Genomic DNA, 19,063 nt, shown 5'->3' with positions numbered 1-19,063 from the left:
CCTGGATGGGGAATCCCCAACACCTGGCAGGACCCCCCTTCAGCCCCTGGTTCCCTCGGGCGTGGGAGTTGGCAGCATCTCTTCTGTCCTCCCCCAGGGCCGAGGCGGCAAAGGCAGCATCTACGTGTGGGCCTCTGGGGACGGCGGCAGCTACGACGACTGCAACTGCGATGGCTATGCCTCAAGCATGTGGACCATCTCCATCAACTCAGCCATCAACGACGGTAGGACGGCCTTGTACGACGAGAGCTGCTCCTCCACCTTGGCCTCCACCTTCAGCAATGGCAGAAAGAGGAACCCCGAGGCGGGAGTGGTGAGTGAGGCCACTGGCCCTCTGTGAGGTTGTGGAACGCAAGGTACTGTGGCGTCATGCACAGACACTGCGACGTCATGGGAGGAAAGGGAGCTACCCACTTCCCTAAAATGTCAGCACAGGTTCCGAGAGGAGATCCATTATCCTCCAGGCCTAATAACGCTTTGTTATCAAGGCAGAGAAATGTAAGACATAACAATTGAAAGCAAGGATGGGATGACCCCCTTGCAACTCATTTTCCACAGATTGTCTTTCTTAAAGTTGATTGTTTGATTTGCAAATGACAAAGTCTGGTTTATCAAAAAGTTGCCCCGCCAGGTCACTTATAAGGAAAACTAATAGAAAGAACTGGGTCACCGCATCACCACCCACCTGAGCCAAGAACCCATCCAGGTATTACAGTAATTTTTTTTTAAATCCAAGGATGGACTTTTTTTGTGTCTATAAACCTCCCAAAATTGGGCACATGTATATTTTCTCAGGGAAAGTAGTGGTTTTCATCCTAGGTCAGTGATTGAGAAAACAAAATATTAAGAATCACAAACTTAGATTTTTTAATATTTTCATTGATTTTTAGAGAGAAGGGGAGGGAGAGGGAGATAGAGAAACATCGATGTGAAAGCAAAACATAGATTCGTGCTCTACGGCCCCTATAGGGGATCAAGCCCAAAACCCAGGCATGTGCCCTGACCGACTGGGAATAGAACCAGCGACCTTTCCATGCACAGGACAACACCCAACCAACCAAGCGACATTGGCCAGGGCCAGACTTAGATTAACTTAGATTATTGATTGCACTTTTCTGAGCAACTCTTCCTTCCTGGGCAACTAGGTATAATGGTGGATTTTCCAAACCCCTTGGAAATAAATCTCTGTACAGTGTAATGAACCTTTTTGGATCTCTTCCTCTCTCTGGATAGTTCACTCACAGATCAGCCTTTCCTTAGACCTCCAAGCCAAGAATTTGGGAGGTGGTTCAATAGACCCACTGAGTTAGTTACACTCTCCCCTACAGACAAACAGAGGAAGAAGGAGAATTCCTGTGGTTCATACATGATTTTAATGAAAATCTGGCCCTCCCAAACATTGAAAGTGAGGTTTTTCTCTTTGTGGAAGTTCTTTCAAACTCGGTTGGTCATTGAGAAGATCTCCCCCTTAAGAAGAGTTGTGGAGGTGATCACTCACATATCCGTTATCTTGGCTCAAAATGTCTCAGAATCTTCCCATGAATTTCAGAGGGAGAGAAACATTTTCTTTTTAATGGCCTGTCCTTTTAGGCAACCCTTAGCTGAGCCGGATTATTCTTCCCTCTTTGGTATAGTGCCTGAATGGAAAAGAAATGTTAATGCAATAGCCCTTGGGCTTTCTGAACGATGATCCCAGTGCAATAAAACTCTTGGCTTATGCCTCTCCACCGAGCATGTCTCATTTTAAGATCCAGAAAATGTCTCCCTAGTCTCTGGAATAGATGCAGACAGTGCTTCTCAGAGCAACTAGCTTGCTTTTATCTTGTGGACACTGTAACTCTAATTGATTGTGTGTTCCTTTTTGCATAGGCTACTAGGAAACTCAGATAAAATGCATAGTTAAAATAGATATATGGGTGCTAAATTTAGCCTTACCTTCATCTTAATCTTCTTCAGAACAAGGAAGAGTTTAAATTTTAAAAAATAGATAATTCTCCGCTCCATATTGTTTTGGGATTCAAAATAGTGTGACTCGTTGCTCAATATCTTCTCTTTCAGGCAACCACAGACTTGTATGGCAACTGCACTCTGAGGCATTCTGGGACATCTGCAGCAGCTCCAGAGGCCGCTGGAGTGTTTGCTCTGGCTCTAGAGGCTAAGTATGTTTCCAGCTCGGGCTAAGGGTCAACTCTGTAAGGTGGACTAACATGTGTCTCTCCACCCAACACTAGGTGTCCATGGAGGCAAAAGTGGATGCAAGAGCCTGCACATACACACAGACACACAGACACACACACACACACACACACACACACCACAAAACTACAATAGGCCCACTTGAGAATCCTACAAACAGAGGAAGAAGGAGAATTCCTGTGGTTTAGACATGGTTTTATTGAAAACCCTGGCTCTCGTAAACATTGAAAGTGAGACTTTTGTCATTGTGAAAGTTCTTTGAAACTCAGTTCATCAATAAGGTCTCCCCCTTAAGAAAAGTTGTGCAGGTGATCACACACATCCATTATATTAACTCAACATGTCTCAGAATCTCTCCATGAGTTTTAGATGCGGGGAAACATTTGTTTGTTTGTTTGTTGGTTTGCTTGTTAATCCTCACCTGAGGATATTTTTCCATTGATTTTTAGAGAGTGAAAGGGAGAGGGAGCGACAGAGAGAGAAAAACATCGATGTGAAACAGACACATCAATTGGTTGCCTCCTGTACGTGCCCTGACCAGGGCCAGGGAGTGAGCCCACAACCCAGGTACATGCCCTTGGCCGGAATAGAACCCAGGACCCTTCAGTCTGTGGGCTGATGCTCCATCCACTGAGCCAAACTGGCTAGGACGGGAAACATTTTTTTAATGGCTTGTCCTTTTAGGCAAGCTTGATGTTGAGCCTGTTTATTCTTCCCTCTTCGGGAGTACCTTTCCTTCCTGAACAGAAAAGAAATGCTGATGCAATCACCCTTGGGAGAGTAATAGCGTACCCCTAGGAGAGTCCAGGACACCGACACCTCACCACACATACCAGCTGCTTGCTCAGATACCAAATAGGGGCATGTAGGTCGTCTCTTCTTCATAAAAACTTCTCTTTATCCTCTGGATGATCCGGTGGCTATTTTATTCCAATAATACTATCAGCTAAGTGAAATAAAACCATTTTCAAGCTGGGTATCTAGCAAGGTATTCAGAACATGTGTCAAACAGGGTGCTCCGACTCAAGATTTGTTAATTTATAAGGCGAATTCACTTTTAACACTGAGACAAGGTGAGCAAAGTCACGCAGTATTGACCAAGAAATGTGCTTTACTGGGAAACCTTCCAAGCTACAGGTAAGAGGAGACCATCCTCTCTGTTCTTACCATTCCACAGCGAGGCCACATATCCCTACTGCTGGGCACACTTTCGATATACCAGCTGAGGTACTTGACAACCTGCTACTCTATATTCTCTTAGTGCAAACCAGAGACTAGCCTTGTTTTTGAGCAATGAACATGTTGGCTTCAGGCACCATGCACTCGGTGTGAGTGCAAATGCCCACCATGTAGGGAGTTGTCTGAAAATGCTGCACCAGCCATTTGTGAGAAGTTGGATTCGGGTTCCTGGGGAAGCAGAGTTGAATATCTACCTCCCACCCCTCCTCAGCTGTTGCTAGGCAACTGGAGCTTTGAGCATCAATCTTGAGGCAGCCCTGCTTGTCTCTCTCCACAAATGCATTTTTTGACTTGCAAAAGAGGCAAGAGTTGAATCCTAGAATAGGAAGAGACTTTGAAAGATTGTCTAGTCCAACCCTCTGCCTTCAAGCTGAAAAGGCATAAAGATCCTCCTTTTACAATTAAGGCCCCAAATTGAGAGTGACTCCTCTTTTTGGACCAAGCCAAACTTCAATTCTTCTAACAAAAGTCAGGTGGAAATGTCAGGACCCCGAGGGATAGACACCGGTCAAAGAGTTTCTATTAAGCGCAGAGACCAAAACCTACTCACAGATTATCTGCATTTCCTGCAGATGAACCTGTGCATCTCAGAGCTTGTTGTGCCCTGGAGCCTGAGCTGGCTTTGCTCACTCCAGCTGGGAGCAGACAAGCAGGGGAGCCTGCTGCCTGCTGCTGAGCCTGGCAGAGAACGGGGAGCAGGAGAACTCCAAAAGCAAGAAGGGGTTTCTGGTCTCCCTTTAAATCTAAGAGGGCAGAACTTGACTCAAAGTCGCCTTGGTCTTTGGCAAGCAAAAACCACTTGCCCAGGCCTATACGCATGCAAAGGAACAACGCAAATTGATGGAGCAAGGCTACTGGATTCATGGGCTCTGCACCAGCTTTCTTGAGCACACGCTTGTAGATATCCTTCCAGAAGAGAGTGCAGTCACCACTTAGGCACACTTTGTTTTAGAGCAATGGTCATGAATTTAATGCTCTCTATTGCCATGTAGCAGCGAAGGATGACAGCTGGCAGTAGGTGGTTCAAGCCCATCATGGGAGCCAGTCCTAAAATCCCTCAGAATACCAACTGCCTGAGGTGGAAGCACACTCTGAGATGAGTTTCCTGCAAGTGGTTTCTAAAGGAAGAGACCAGAAGGAAGTAGAGGAAGCAGGTTAGGGACAGGGAGAAGCCAAACAAGTGTGCAATTTAAGGAGTTCTGGCCTCAGCTTGGGGAACTCTGGAGTATAAATGTTTACACCTCAGAGTTTGTTTTCCCTTGAGGTGAGGGAGCTGGGCTGCCATGTTCCTGTGCTAAAAGCCATGCCTGGGAGCACGTCTGGCTTTCTGCACCTGTGGGCAAAGGGGCCCCAGTAGCCAGCAGTGAAAACCACTGGTCAGCATGACATAGCCCCAAAAGAGCCCACAGGGATGAGGAGGGGAAGACTCTCCAGGAACAGTTCCTACTGCTCTCCTCTGTCCTGAGACAAGAAACTGGGAGTCCTCGGTGACCATGTGACATCATTCAAGGGCTCTTTCCCTCCGAGAGGCCCAATAAAACACTTTTACAAAGCAATGGGAATGCAGTAAACAAATTATCCTGTCACACTGGATACCCCTTGGGACTGTGAAAGAGGGAGAATAACCACCCCATGATTCCAGGGGGGAAAAGGAAACCCTTCCTTTGTCCTGCCCAATCACCACTGTTTTTCAATATTATAAAGTGCTTTTCTGCCAAATGCTTGAAAGTGGCTTATTGAGTCATAGGAATATTGTTCACATGTCCCAGTGTGACCATTAGAGAAATTTTAAAGAATTTCTTTAATGGGAACATGTGGACAGAGGAGAGAGGGATAACTGCTACCTTCAAATATTTTGGGTTCTTCCATGACCATCTGTGTTGTTCGGGCTGAGGGAGGTTTGAGAGCAGATGTCATAAAGAGGCAAATTTTTGGTTCAAAAGAAGCATCCATAGTAAAATGACCCACATATTGGTCTAGAACAAGCATGTCAAACTCAAAGACGAACGTGGGCCAAATACACGGGGCACACAGCCCGGCCCGCAGGCTGTGAGTTTGAGATGCTTGGTCTAGAACAACGTTTCCAAAACTGACCTTCCAGGGGATGGATTTTTACATGTAAACTCTTTATCAAAGTCTAATAGACACTGAGAAAAGTGTACAGATATTAGGTATAACTCAATGACTTCTTACAAGGTTAATAGACCCCTGTAACCAGCACCCAAATCAAGAAAAAGACTGTTAACCTAAGTCTAAGTACCAGTCTCTTTTACTCTGAAAGTCTGAGAGATTCCTCCATGCTGTTGTGTCTGGTTATACGTCGTTCATACTCATTGTAGAATATTACTCCATTATAAATGGGTACTTGAGTTGTTTCCACTTTGGGGCTATTATGAGTAATATTTCTATGAACATTCTTGTACATGTCTTTTGGTGAAGCTAAGGACACACTTCTGCTGGGTATTCTCTAGGGAGTCAAAATGCTGAGTCAGGGGTATACATATGTGCAGCTCTAGCAGATACTGCCAAGTAGTTTTCCAAAGTGAATGTACCCACTGACACTTCCTCCAGCAGTGTATGAGAGTTAGAGTTGTTCCACATCCCTGCCAACATTGGGTATTGTCAGTCTTCTACACTTCAGCCATGCTTATGGGTGTGCAGTGGAATTGCATTGTAGTTTTAATTTGCATTTCCCTGATAACTAGTGAAGTTGAGCACAAGGGGGAGTTTGAAAATAATAGATTCCCAACTCTCTGCCAAGAGTCAGTGAACACAAATCCCTGGGGATGAATGGTCCAAGAATTTGTCTTTTCAACCCCACTCAAGGGGCTACATAAGCAGCCAGCCCATTGCTGTTCTGTGGACTGGGGTGTGTGGCACCCAGTAGGGCAATGGCTCTATGAACCTATGAACCAGGGTGCTATTGTGCAGAATGTGAATATCTAGACTCAGCCTCTGATTAGGTGCTGGTATTAGATCAAGACTGAAAACAGAAAATTTGAATAACAATAGATAAATAAAAAAAAAAGGGTTTATTATCCTGTCACGTGAAAGATAATACAGAGGTGAGAAGTCCAGGCAAGTATGGGGGTGCCACCAGGAATCAGGCAATCCAGCTTTTTCTGGATTTCTCCTCTTCCACCTTCGTGTTCTGTAGGTGCTTCTGGAGTGCCAATCATTGTGTTTACATTTCAGGAAGAAAAAAGAGAGGAGCAAAGGGAAAAAAGAAATCCACCAGCTGAGTCAGCCCCATTTAAAGGTTTTTCCAAAAACCTCTGCCCAGTGGCTTCTGCTTATTTCTCATTGGTCAGAACTGTCATATGACCACCCCAGACTGCAAGAGGCTGGGAAATGTAGTTTTATAACTGATAACATTGCTGTTCTGAATAAAATTGGGTTTTCTTAATAAATAAGAAGGATAGATATGATAGAATTGCTAATGTCTTCCAGCAACTAAGTGGGAAATCACTCACCTCCTATGGATCTCTATTGTCTTATCTGAAAAATAGAAAGTTAGATCACCAACAGGTCTTCTATGACTTCCTGGTATATTATAGGTCTACTTCAAAGACACCATGCCTCCAGGAAAGTGCATTTTTTAATTGGATATGTGTTTATTTGAGGGTTGAATATACCTTAAAGCTGAAAAACTTTCCATTTACTTTTAAATATTGTGACCAATATACGTATATGGGAAATAGTGTCTATTCTCTTCAAACTTACATTGATGCTCAATATATGAGATATATTTTAATATTAATAATATTAATAAATTCTTTATTGAGTGCTCAGTGCCATGCTAGTTAATATCACATGGTGATCTACATTTATACCCTACAAAAACCTCTAAGGCCTTATCCCCATTTTATATATATAGTAGAGGCCCAGTGCACAGATTTGTGCACCAGTAGGGTCCCTTGGCGTGGCCTGTGGAGATCCAGACAGGAGCCTCTCCCGCTCATCCCAGCCCCATTCATCCTGGTCAGCTGAGCAGCGATCCCATTGTGGGAGCACACTGACCACCAGGGGGCAGCTCCTGCATTGAGTGTCTGCTCCCTGGTGGTCAGTGTGCATCATAGCAACTGGTCAACTGGTTGCTTAGGCTTTTATATATATAGATTTTTTTTCAAATATATTTTTATTGATTTCAGAGAGGAAGAGAGAGGGAGAGAGAGATAGAACATCAATGATGAGAGAGAATCATTGATCGGCTGCCTTCTGCACACCCCACACTGGGGATGGAGCCTGCAACCCGGTAATGTGCCCTGACCAAGAATCAAACTGTGACCTCCTGGTTCATAGGTCAACACTCAACCATTGAGCCTTAACCCCATTTTATAGATGGGAACCCTGAGCCTCAGATTGTTAAAGTAGCTTATCTAAATTCACATGATTGGAAAACAGCAGGATTGAAATTTAAACCCTAGGGATGGATCCTGGGCTCCAACTCAGGGTCTTCTCTTGGCCCAACTATGGAATGTGGGAAGAGCCACCTTCTGGGGTCAGGGTATCACCATGCATTCTGCCCAAGGCAATAGGCTGAAGTGAATGAATTGATTCTTCCTCAAAAGTTGTACATAAAATTGGGTTTTGATTTCTTCAAAATGAGGTTTTACATAGCACAGCTACACAATGGCAACATGTAAACTGATTTTCTCTCACAGGTCATAGGAGTTAGGCAAACAGACTATGTAGAAAATACCAACTTGACTTATGAATGCATCATTTTTCTCAGACTGGAAGTAATCTAGACCTTTGACATTGGTTTTTAATCCTGTCAGAGTTTAGAGAATAAACTGAAATTTAAAGCTAAAAGAAAACAAATGATCTTTTACTACTCCAAACATCTCTTCTTCTGCACAAAAAAGAATGAGGCCCAGAGGAATGAAGCTACCTGCTCAGGTTCATACACCTTTCTCTGTTCAGATAAAGATCAATAAGTAGAGGGATTAAAACTCTGTTGGCTTCTAGGATTTACCCCATGTTAGCAGAAGTCATTCCTCCAACCTTCACACTGCAACCTCTTGAAAACATTTCAGTGTGCAGTCCTCCAAAGATGCCTGTTCTCTCCTGGATTCCCTTTGCTGCCTTGATCATGAGGCGGAAGTTAGGGTAATCGTCACAGAGAACTAAAAAAAAAAAGTCAATATTTTGTACTTCACTCTTCCTAGCGGGAAGTTGGTAAACCAGCTATAAGTATTGGCAAGTGCAGGGCCCTGTGGGAGACCCAGTTCTGCTGATTATTCACAGGCGAACAATCTCAAGCATATAATTCACTTTCCAGAACCAGCTTTGAGTGTTTTAGGAAACAGCCCTTCCTGAGTCTCCCTGATGCCAGACTCCTCTTTCAGACACAAGAGGCCCGTCTCTTCCTGGGCTTTGGACTGGCTTTTCCAGGACCCCCACGCTCTCCTGCTTAAGACCTCTGCCACGTCTGTACAGGATTTTCTCCACAGTGTCCCAAGTGACCTCTTTCTTTGGAGCTCTGGCCTCTCCAAGTGAAAATGTAACTATCCTCTGTCTCCTCGAGAAGCCCTGGGTTCCACTTTGCTCTCTGTGGGTACTTACTCTAAACCAAGAGCCAGCTGGTCTACTCTGAGTGGCCTAGGATCAATCTACTAGCAAACGTGTGTTTATCCCTGGAGCATTGCAGGATCCTATAAGTGATTGAAGCCAGCTGCACAAGTGCAACAGTTTTCATTGATAATTTGCCTGGGACTTACTCATGCATGGCCTTGTGACAGCTCCCAGCTTTGTTCCTTATGGTCACACCTGGCCAGACCCCTGCAGCAACCTCTCATTAGTGTGGGCCTGCTTTCCAGTCCCACATTTTTTCTTTTTTTATTCCTCACCTGAGGATGGTTTTTCCATTGAGTTTTAGAGAGTGGAAGGGCGGGAGGGGAGAGGAAGAGAGAGAGAGAGAGAGAGAGAGAGATCGACGTGAGAGAAACACGCCGTTTGGCTGCCTCCCGCTCACACCCCGACTGGGGCCAGGGATTGAGCCTACAACCAAGGTACATGCCCTTGGCTGGGGATCAAACCTGAGACTCTTCTGTCCGAGGGCCGATGCTCTAACCACTGAGAAAACTGGCCAAGGCTCCAGTCCCACATTTCTCGATTCCATTCTCCATGGAATTGTAGATAAAGATCAGATCACATCTCAACTCTGCCACTACTGGCTGAGTTAAGTCCCTGAGATAAGTCCCAGGGTTCTGATGTGGGTGAACGGCCTGTCATCCTCTCCTGCCTTACAATTCCTGGCTCTCTCTTCCTGTCATACTTGGGGCTCATGCCTTCCTGTGTTTTCTCAAGCTTATCACCTGCACAATGCTTGCTTTCTCCCACCTCTAAATCCTTCGTTCCAGAACCTTCTCTCCCCTAGAGCCCTCTCCTTCCCTGTCTTTTCACTCAGTCACTCCTACTCGTCCCCTTGACCAGTGGTTCTCAACCTTTCTAATGCCGCGACCCTTTAATACAGTTCCTCATGTTGTGGTGACCCCCAACCATAAAATTATTTTCATTGCTACTTCATAACTGTAATTTTGCTACTGTTAATGAATCGTAATGTAAATATCTGTGTTTTCCGATGGTCTTAGGCTCTACGGCAGCAGGTGAACCGCTAGCAGGGTCACCTAAGACCATCGGAAAACACAGATATGAAGTTATGAAGTAGCAACGAAAATAATTTTATGGTTGGGGGTCACCACAACATGAGGAACTGTATTAAAGGGTCGCGGCATTAGAAAGGTTGAGAACCACTGCCCTTGACCTTGGCTTGAAATGCTATTTCTAAGAGATGCTTGATGACCCCCTGAACCAAAGTTTCTCAGATTTTCTGATCATCAGAATCCCTGCAGTGCTTGTGAAAAATATATCCAAAGCCATGTCAGGTCCACGACTCAGACTCTCCTGGGTCATGCCTGGAAAGCTGCAACTTTTAGCAAACACCCACGTGCTGCCCAGGAAGGTAGGAACCACTCCCCTGGATCAGCTTTGCTTAAGCTTTTGGCTGCATATTGGACAAGCCCATGGAATCAACATCCCTGGGGCCTGTCTGACATTATTTTTTTGACGTTTGATTCACATGCAGCCAAGGTGGAGAACTGCCATCTTAGACCACTGTTCTCAGACATTTGTGTGCAGAAGAATCATCATGTTGTCTTAAGTGCAAATTCTCAGGCTCAAAACCTCCCAGAGGCTGATTCAGGAGAGCTAGGATTGAGGCCAGGAATCTGCTTTTTGTCAGTACCCGCCACGTGCTTCTGACACAGGGGCTTGAGGACCACAGTCTGAGTCCCCCTTATTGGAATAACAAAGGGTCCACTGTTGGCTTCCTCAGCATCCTAGCTTTCCTTTCGTGATAGCCCTCCCTCTTCTTTATTCAGTTTTATTGAGATATAATTGACATACAGCACTCTACAGTATAATGTGAATGTGTACAGCATGATGGTTTGACTTACATATATTTTGAAATGATTAGCACAATATGTTTAGTTAACATGCATGATCTCATAAAAATATAGTAAAAGGAAAAAGAAAAAAAATTTCCTCGTGATGAGAACTCTTAGGATCTACTCTGTTAACAACTTTCCTATATATCACTAGCAGTGCTAACTGTAGTCATCAAGTTGTACATTAGATCCCTTGTCCTTATTTATACCTGAAAGTTTGTACCTTTTGATCACCTTCCTCTAATGCCCCACCCCCATCTCTGGTAACAACAAATTTTATCTCTTTTTCTATCTGTTTGGGTTTGGTTTTGTTTGTTTGTTTTAGATTTAGCATATAAGTGAGATTATATATATTTGTCTTTCTCTGTCCAACATATCATTTAGATTAATATGCTCAAGGTCATCTATGTTGTCACAATGGCAGAATTTCCTTATTTTTCATGACTGAATAATATTCCATTTTATACATAATAGATAAACATCTTTATCCATGCATCTATAAATGGACACTTAGGTTGTTTCCAGTCTTGGCTATTATAAATAATGCTGCTATGAACATGGGGGGGTGAAGAAATCTTTTCAAGTGAGTGTTTTTGTTTCCTTTGTATATATTCCAGAAGTGGAATTGCTGGATCACATGGTAGTTCTATTTTTAATTTTTTGAAGATCATCCATGTTTTTTTCCATAGTCGCTGCACCAATTTACATTCCCACCAGCAGTGCACAGGTTTCCTTTTCCCCACATCCTTGCCAGAATTTGTTGTCTTTTTTATAATAACCATTCTAACAGATGTGAGTGATATCTCATTGTGGTTTTGTCCCTTTTTAAATATTGAGGCTTGGGCCTTCCTACAATGTGCCCAGCACCAGCACAGTGCCTGGACGGGGTGGACACTGAATAGACATTCATGGAGTCACTTCATTGTGCTGTACTTTTCTACATATGTGTCTTATTTTCCCAACTGTTACATAAAATATTTGAGACCAGGAAAGAACATGTCACATTACTTGTCCTACACCACAGAGATCTTTATATTGTAGATATTCTGTAAATTTATTTTTTGTTATTTAACTAGAAGCCCTGAGAACAAAATCGTGCACGGGTACAGTCCCTAGGCCTAGCCTGCAATCAGGGCCATCTTCCCTGGCTGCTGGCAGCCGGCCCCACCGCCCCACCCCCCCACCCCCCACCATCACTCATGCCGGTTCCCCATTCGCCATAGGGCAATGGGAGCCTGCCAGCGCGGGAGAGGGACCGAAAGATGGTCAGTGCACCGCATAGTGACTGGTCGTTCTGCCGTTATGGTCACTGGGCTTTTATTATATAGGCTTAGGTATTACCTAAGATGGTCTTGAGCTGCTGTGATAGGATTAAAGCTAAAAGCTGGTTGATGAAATACTGCTTTACACAACAGTGTATTCTGTTAATTCTGAAATTGCTCAAAAGAGGGAACTACAAAGGATGCAGTTTTATTTTTCTGCATATGCAAATGGCTGGCCAAACAAACTCAGTTACATTGGAATGTGTACTATGTTCCGGTTTATTTCAGAAGTGAGAAGATTCCTGTTCTGACACATCCTGCCTCTCGTGTACCCCTGAAAATCAGTCCTTGGAGAAATGTTGAGGGGGTCCTTCTCCGAATGTCAGGAAGCATAGCACATTTTGTGGCAGACCCCTAGCAAAGATAAGAGATACTCCACCTGCCAAGAGCTCTCAGGTCACCTCAAAGTCACCAGATTCTTCACTTATCAACCATAAACCATTCTGGGTTTAATGAATTCAGAATCCCATTCTGACAAAACACTGAACTTTTGGTCATAATCAACTTCAGGAAGTTTCACACCTTTCCCTGCGTCCTGGGGATCATATGTCCAAGATATGTTCTTAATTTTCTCAAATAATCATTGACCTTCCTTGCAACTTTCTCCTTAAAAGCTAAATATCTACATTTCAAGAGCATATGAGTCATTAGTATCTTTTGACTCTGATTCGAAGCTTTGAACCAATGAACACTACATGTGCTAAAAGTTTATCAAATAAGTTATGTTGTTCCTAGTCCTTTTAATTATTTGACTTCTGAAGAGAACCATAGTGCGTGGATTTTCCAAATTTTTTGACCAGACTCTCATGAGAAATAATTTTTTCATTGTTACTCAACACACACACACCAAAAGTTCCAAGAAAGAAAAATAGTTTCCCATATTATATGAAATGTACACTGTTCTTCTTTTCTATTCTATGCCATTCACTTTTTTAACAATAGTTCCATCCATTAAATCATTAGTTCTCAAATTTAACTGCCTATTGGAATGACTGGGGAAATGTTAACGATTTACAATACCTGGTCCCACTCCTGCAGAGTCTGATTTAATTGGTCTGAGGTGTGGCCTGAGCAGTGGAATTTTTAAATACCCCACCAAAAGATTGTTATGTGCATCCCACGTAGGCAACATGTGCAATAAGTTGATTTCCTAGCCACAAATAGGTCATGACTTGCAGTTTAAAAAACACAAACACTGCCCTAGCCAGCTTGGCTCAGTGGATAGAGCGTCAGCCTGCGGACTGAAGGGTCCCAGGTTCGATTCTAGCCAAGGGCACATGCCTGGGTTGCAGGCTTGATCCCCGTTGGGGGGTGTGCAGGAGGCAGCTTATCAATGATTCTCTCTCATCATTGATGTTTCTGTCTCTCTCTCCTTCTCCCTTCCTCTCTGAAATTAATAAATATATTTTTTAAAAACACACACACAAACACTGAGTAACATCAGACACTAATTTCCAAAACCAATAGCATTTTCAAGCAGACTTGTTTATTCACTGGCCAGTGTGCCAATAGCAGTTCCATGTCCTGTGACCTGGACACTGAGGATAAAAATATGCAGAAGACATTGTATCTGCCCTTGAAGAACTGATAGCTTCATTTTCACAAATGAAACACACACATGTAGCCAACACCCAGATCAAGAAACAGCACTGCCAGTACCAAAAGACCTTTATGTCCCCTCCCCGATCAAGATGTGACTTCTAACAGCATAGATTAATGTTGCCTGTTTTTATACTTTAAGCAAGTGGAATAATACAATATGTTCTCCTCAGTGTGTGGGTTCCATAGGTTAACATTCTGTTTGTGAGATTCATCCATATTATTCGGAGTAGCTATAGTTCATTCATTCTTGTTGCTTTATAGTATTCCACATTCTATAAATACACATCAACTAGTTTATTCATTTACTCTGAATGGGCATTTGAGGGCTTCACAGTTTGGGCCTGTGAACATTCTTGTACATATGTCTGGTGAATGTATACACACATTTTTGTTGGATACATACCTAAGGATGGAAATTCTGGGCCATAGCTTAAGTATATGGATAACATTAGAAGATACAGCCAAAAAGTTTTCCAAACTGGTTGCAATAATTTACACCTCTATCAGCAAAGTACATGAGTTCCATTTGCTCCACATCTTTGCCAATACTTAGTATTGTCAGTCTTATCATTTTAGCCATTCCAGTGTGTGTGTTAGAATGCACATTTGAAATACATTTGAGTAAGAAAGACCAGTGTTGTTGTTTTTTTCTAATTGACAAATATAAAATGGTTCTAAATAGTGCATGGAAATTCTCCCTTGACTTGGGGGTTCATAGATATTCCAAAATCTTACAAGGGGGTTTTGTCCTATTGTAGTCATTGTGTCTTTCTTCCTCTCTCGCCCTCCCCTTTTCTCTTGTTTTCCAATGGCTTCCGGCATCCAGTCTGGGTCTCACCTGGAGAGACATGCAGCATCTGACTGTGCTCACCTCCAAACGAAACCAGCTTCATGATGAGGTTCATCAGTGGAGGCGGAATGGGGTCGGCCTGGAGTTTAATCACCTCTTTGGCTACGGGGTCCTTGACGCAGGCGCCATGGTGAAGATGGCTAAAGACTGGAAAACGGTGCCAGAGAGATTCCACTGTGTGGGCGGCTCCGTGCAGGATCCTGAGTAAGTGGGTGCCATGACTGCTGCATGTGGAAATGTCCCAGAGATGGTGCCATGGCATTAGCGACAGTATCAGATTCCCTCTCTGTCAGGGAGATGTGCTAGAGTTGACTTAGGGACAACTAGCTTGCAGAGAGAGCTATAGCAATGCACAACTCTTGGGGAGGGAGAGCATTTAAATAGAACACAGTTGTGTGACTCAGAACCCATACTTTTAGGTGTGAGCATTAACTGTTTTGGTGCCTTATGCCATTATTTTTCATTGCAAAAACCAACCAGCGTAACCAGCTCCCAGATCAAAGAACAGAACACAACCAATATCCCAGAAAACCCCGCATCCCCTTCCACCATAATCTCCCCACTATTCTTCTAACTCCATAGATTACTTTTTCTAGTTCATATTTAATATAAATGGAATAATACACTGTGTTCTCCTTCATATCTAGATTGTTTTGCTCAGAAATATGTTATGAGATCCAAGCATGTTTAGTGTGTACTTGTAGCTCATTCTCATTGTTGAATAATGTTCCTTTGTGTGACTATAACATAATTAATTTATTCATTCTACTTGTGGGACAAGGTAAGCATTTGATTTTATTCCAAGTGAGGTGGATAGACATTTGAAAGGATTTAAGTGGGAAGTTCCTTACCCAGAAACCACTGTGCTGGTCACATGAACCAACTTCCCATAATGCAAGAGGATTGGACAATAGGGTCCTCTTTATTTAATTCCTTTCCTCATTGGTCCATCAGTAAAGTAGAAATAGAAGTTTTTATCATTGTTATTTTTAATTAAGGTTTTGTGTACATGCAACGAAATGTACAGAACTTAAGTGTATTATTCGAGTTTTGATAAGTGTATACACCCGAGTAACAACCATCTAATAAAGCACTGGAACATTCCATTACCCCAGAAAGATTTCTCATTCCCCCTTCTAGTTAATCCCCACTTCCCATGGACAGCCATTGTTTTCATTCCTGCCCCCAAAGATTAGCTTTACAGTTCTTGGGCTTTATCTGACTAAATCATATTGTATGGACACTTTGGTATCCAGTTTCTTTGACTAAACATTATGAGTGTGAGATCAATCCAAGTTATTATGTGTAGTAATATCTCATTCACTCCCATCACTGTGTCATATTCCATTGTGAGGGTACACCTCTGGGATAATGGCATTTCAATGGTGGTAAATCCATCTCTAACCATCCCATCCCATCCCAGCCTTATTTCTGTTGGTCATCTGAGTTTGGCCAGAGTCAGAGCCCTCTCACAATTCATCCTCCCCTCCATTCCGCTTTGGTCCTGGAAAAGGACCTGCAGCTTCTGTAGTCACTTACCCAGACCTGGATTCAAATCTTAATTCCACCAAATTGGACAATACTTTGACCTCTCTGACCCTCTATTTTAGCAATTGTCAACCTTGGTACCCTGACCTTCTTTGGCAGTATGGTGAAGTCTATGGACCACATCTTAGTATGCTGTTTCTAAATGCTTTAGATAAAATACATGGGATTGCAAAGGAAGCCAAATATATTGAAACCAACTTTTTAAAATAAATTTGTGATGAAGTAATATATGTCCTTTGTTTTATCAACACATTAAGTAAGCATGGGTTATGCCATTCCTAGTGCCACATGTAATTTCAGAGCAATGATAATAACCAAAATGCTACTTTAAGATGCCTGCAAAGACTGTAATGGAAACGAAAATCTCTGGGATTCTTGTGACAAACTGAGGAAGAGCTAATACCACTCTAGCATATGGCCTGCCTTCATAATCAAAGAAGAAACTGTTTCCATTATAAATTAGTAAAATTTAAGATACAGGGAGTATATATATATATACTCCCTATATCTTAAATTTTACTAATTTATAATGGAAATTTTACTAATTTTACTAATTTATATTTTATATATTTATATATTTATATATATATATATATATATATATATATATATATATATATATATAGTAGAGAGAGAGAGAGAGAGAGAGAGAGAGAGAGAGAGAGAGATGCCCCTTGAATTCTGCCCTTATGGGCCCCAAAACAAGAGCTTCTTCTTTCTTTCATGGCCTTGGCTCCAAGCTCAATGCAGAACCAAGGCTCGGGTCTGAACCAGGTGAGTGGCCAGCATCTTTTTGTAGAAGTGCTCTACAAGATTTGTATCTTAAAATATTCACCATTTTATGCTCCAAAATAAAAGCCATGTCAAAGAAGGATATTAACATGGGCAAAGGGCCAGGAAGGGGAACTAGCATCATACTCAGTTTTCATGCACAGTCTTATTTAAACTCACCCACAGTGACAGTGAGACTTTCAGGTATTTGAATGACTTGTTTCCTGACCAGTATGTGTAAAAGCAGAAATCTAACACAAATAGTTTTGTTCCCAAAATCTAGAGTCTTCCCATCACACCATGCAATCCTCAAATGTAGTCTCCTTTATTATGTTTCTGGGGCAAGAGCCTTTGAGCAAGTCACCATCAAAGGAGATTGATTGTATGGAAAGATAGCTGAAATGCTGAGATTGACCCTTCTTTGGATTCTAACTCTATGATTAAAGAGATTCCCAAATTCCCCTGATCTTTCAAAGGACTGTTCTTCACTAGGATTAATTAACCCAATTTCAGCTTTTTAATGATAATAATAACACTCACATTAGCAATAATAAGGAACTTAGCACTTTAAAAGAAAGGTCTTATGAGCTCCTGTCGCAGTTTGGCTTGTCCCAAAAGTAGACCCTGAGATGGGACTTGGGTGCTAACAATTTTATGAGAGTTGATTCCAGGAAATACAAGTGGGGAAGTGGAGATGTAAGACAGGGAAGAGGAATAAAAGCCAATAAAGAGTACATTGATGAGCAACTAGTTGTCCACTGTTGGCAACTAGGCTCAGTCCCACTGAAGAATGGAGAAGTTAGGGTATATTTATTCACCACCTTCTGTCAGTCCCTGGTAGAGGATTGTCCCTGAGGAATTAAATCCCTGTCACTTGGAGGCTGTTCGTAGCAAACTCCCACAGAACATGGAAAAGCTCCAGGAGAGATGCTGGGAGATGCTGATACCTAAGGTAGGAAGCAGTCAGGGTACATGGGAGCCGCATCTGAAGGGGAACTCAGAGGTGACTTAGGAGAAATGGGAGGGGCATCAACAGATCTGCTACATTCCCTTTCCACACAGAAGGTTCAGAGATAACAGGTAACTTGCTCAGGCTCATACAACTGAGGTAGGACTGATTAACCTCAAAGCTCTTGCTCTCTCTGCAACCTAAAGCTGTCTTCAGAAAACCCTCACGTAATATGCACATTCCTTACCATATCCCCTCATTGCTTTGCCCTCAGGAAAATACCATCCACTGGCAAGTTGGTGCTGACCCTCACCACCGATGCGTGTGAAGGGAAGGAAAATTTTGTCCGCTACCTTGAGCATGTCCAAGCTGTCATCACAGTCAATGCAACCAGGAGAGGAGACCTGAACATCAACATGACTTCCCCTATGGGCACCAAGTCCATTTTGCTGAGCCGGCGTCCAAGGGATGATGACTCCAAGGTGGGCTTTGACAAGTGGCCTTTCATGACCACCCACACGTGGGGGGAAGACGCCCGAGGAACCTGGACCCTGGAGCTGGGGTTTGTCGGGAGCGCACCTCAGAAGGGGGTGTTGAAGGAGTGGACCCTGATGCTGCATGGCACGCAGAGTGCCCCTTACATTGATCAGGTCGTGAGGGATTACCAGTCCAAGCTGGCCATGTCCAAGAAGGAGGAGCTGGAGGAGGAGCTGGATGAAGCTGTGGAGAGAAGCCTGAAAAGCATCCTGCACAAGAACTAGTGCTGCACTCTGGCTCCGGCGCCTCCCCCTTCTCCCCCATCTCCGCCTCTCTGTCCTTGCTCCATTCTTTGTCAGGCACCTAGCAATTCCAACTTCTTGATCTGAAGCTTCACTCACTGTCAATGATTATTTTCTTTACAATGGAAGTAATCTTTTTTATTCTATGCCCCAAATACAGTGTTCCCACCAACATCTATGTTCTATTTGTGACTCTAGGTTCTTTATTTGTGTCACTCAAATAGATGATATCCTGCAAAAAAAACTTGGACAACTTTCCCCTCAATTTTTTTCAGATCTGAGAAGAGAAGAGAATGCATTTAAAAAGCTACACACAGTGACTCCAAGAACGTCTATTCATGGTCTCAACTGACCCG

The 19,063-nt window shown here is 43.1% G+C and overlaps 1 protein-coding gene across 2 annotated transcripts in view; it reads left to right on the top strand.

Annotated features, from left to right (window-relative positions):
- PCSK2 (proprotein convertase subtilisin/kexin type 2) overlaps positions 1–18,853 on the top strand; it is a 256,763-nt gene extending 237,910 nt beyond the window's left edge. For both annotated transcript variants that reach the window (XM_054723859.1, XM_008141110.3), the window contains 4 exons: positions 98–313; positions 2,059–2,159; positions 14,637–14,864; positions 18,203–18,853. In XM_054723859.1, coding sequence (XP_054579834.1) covers positions 98–313; positions 2,059–2,159; positions 14,637–14,864; positions 18,203–18,689 — 1,032 coding nt within the window. In that variant the 3' untranslated portion in view covers positions 18,690–18,853. The remainder of the gene's footprint in view (positions 1–97; positions 314–2,058; positions 2,160–14,636; positions 14,865–18,202) is intronic.
- Positions 18,854–19,063: the final 210 nt, after the last annotated feature.

Source organism: Eptesicus fuscus, chromosome 12 (assembly GCF_027574615.1).
Source record: "Eptesicus fuscus isolate TK198812 chromosome 12, DD_ASM_mEF_20220401, whole genome shotgun sequence".
Lineage (NCBI taxonomy): Eukaryota > Metazoa > Chordata > Mammalia > Chiroptera > Vespertilionidae > Eptesicus > Eptesicus fuscus.
Note: the sequence above shows the minus strand (reverse complement) of the source record. Positions and strands in the feature narration are given on the sequence as shown.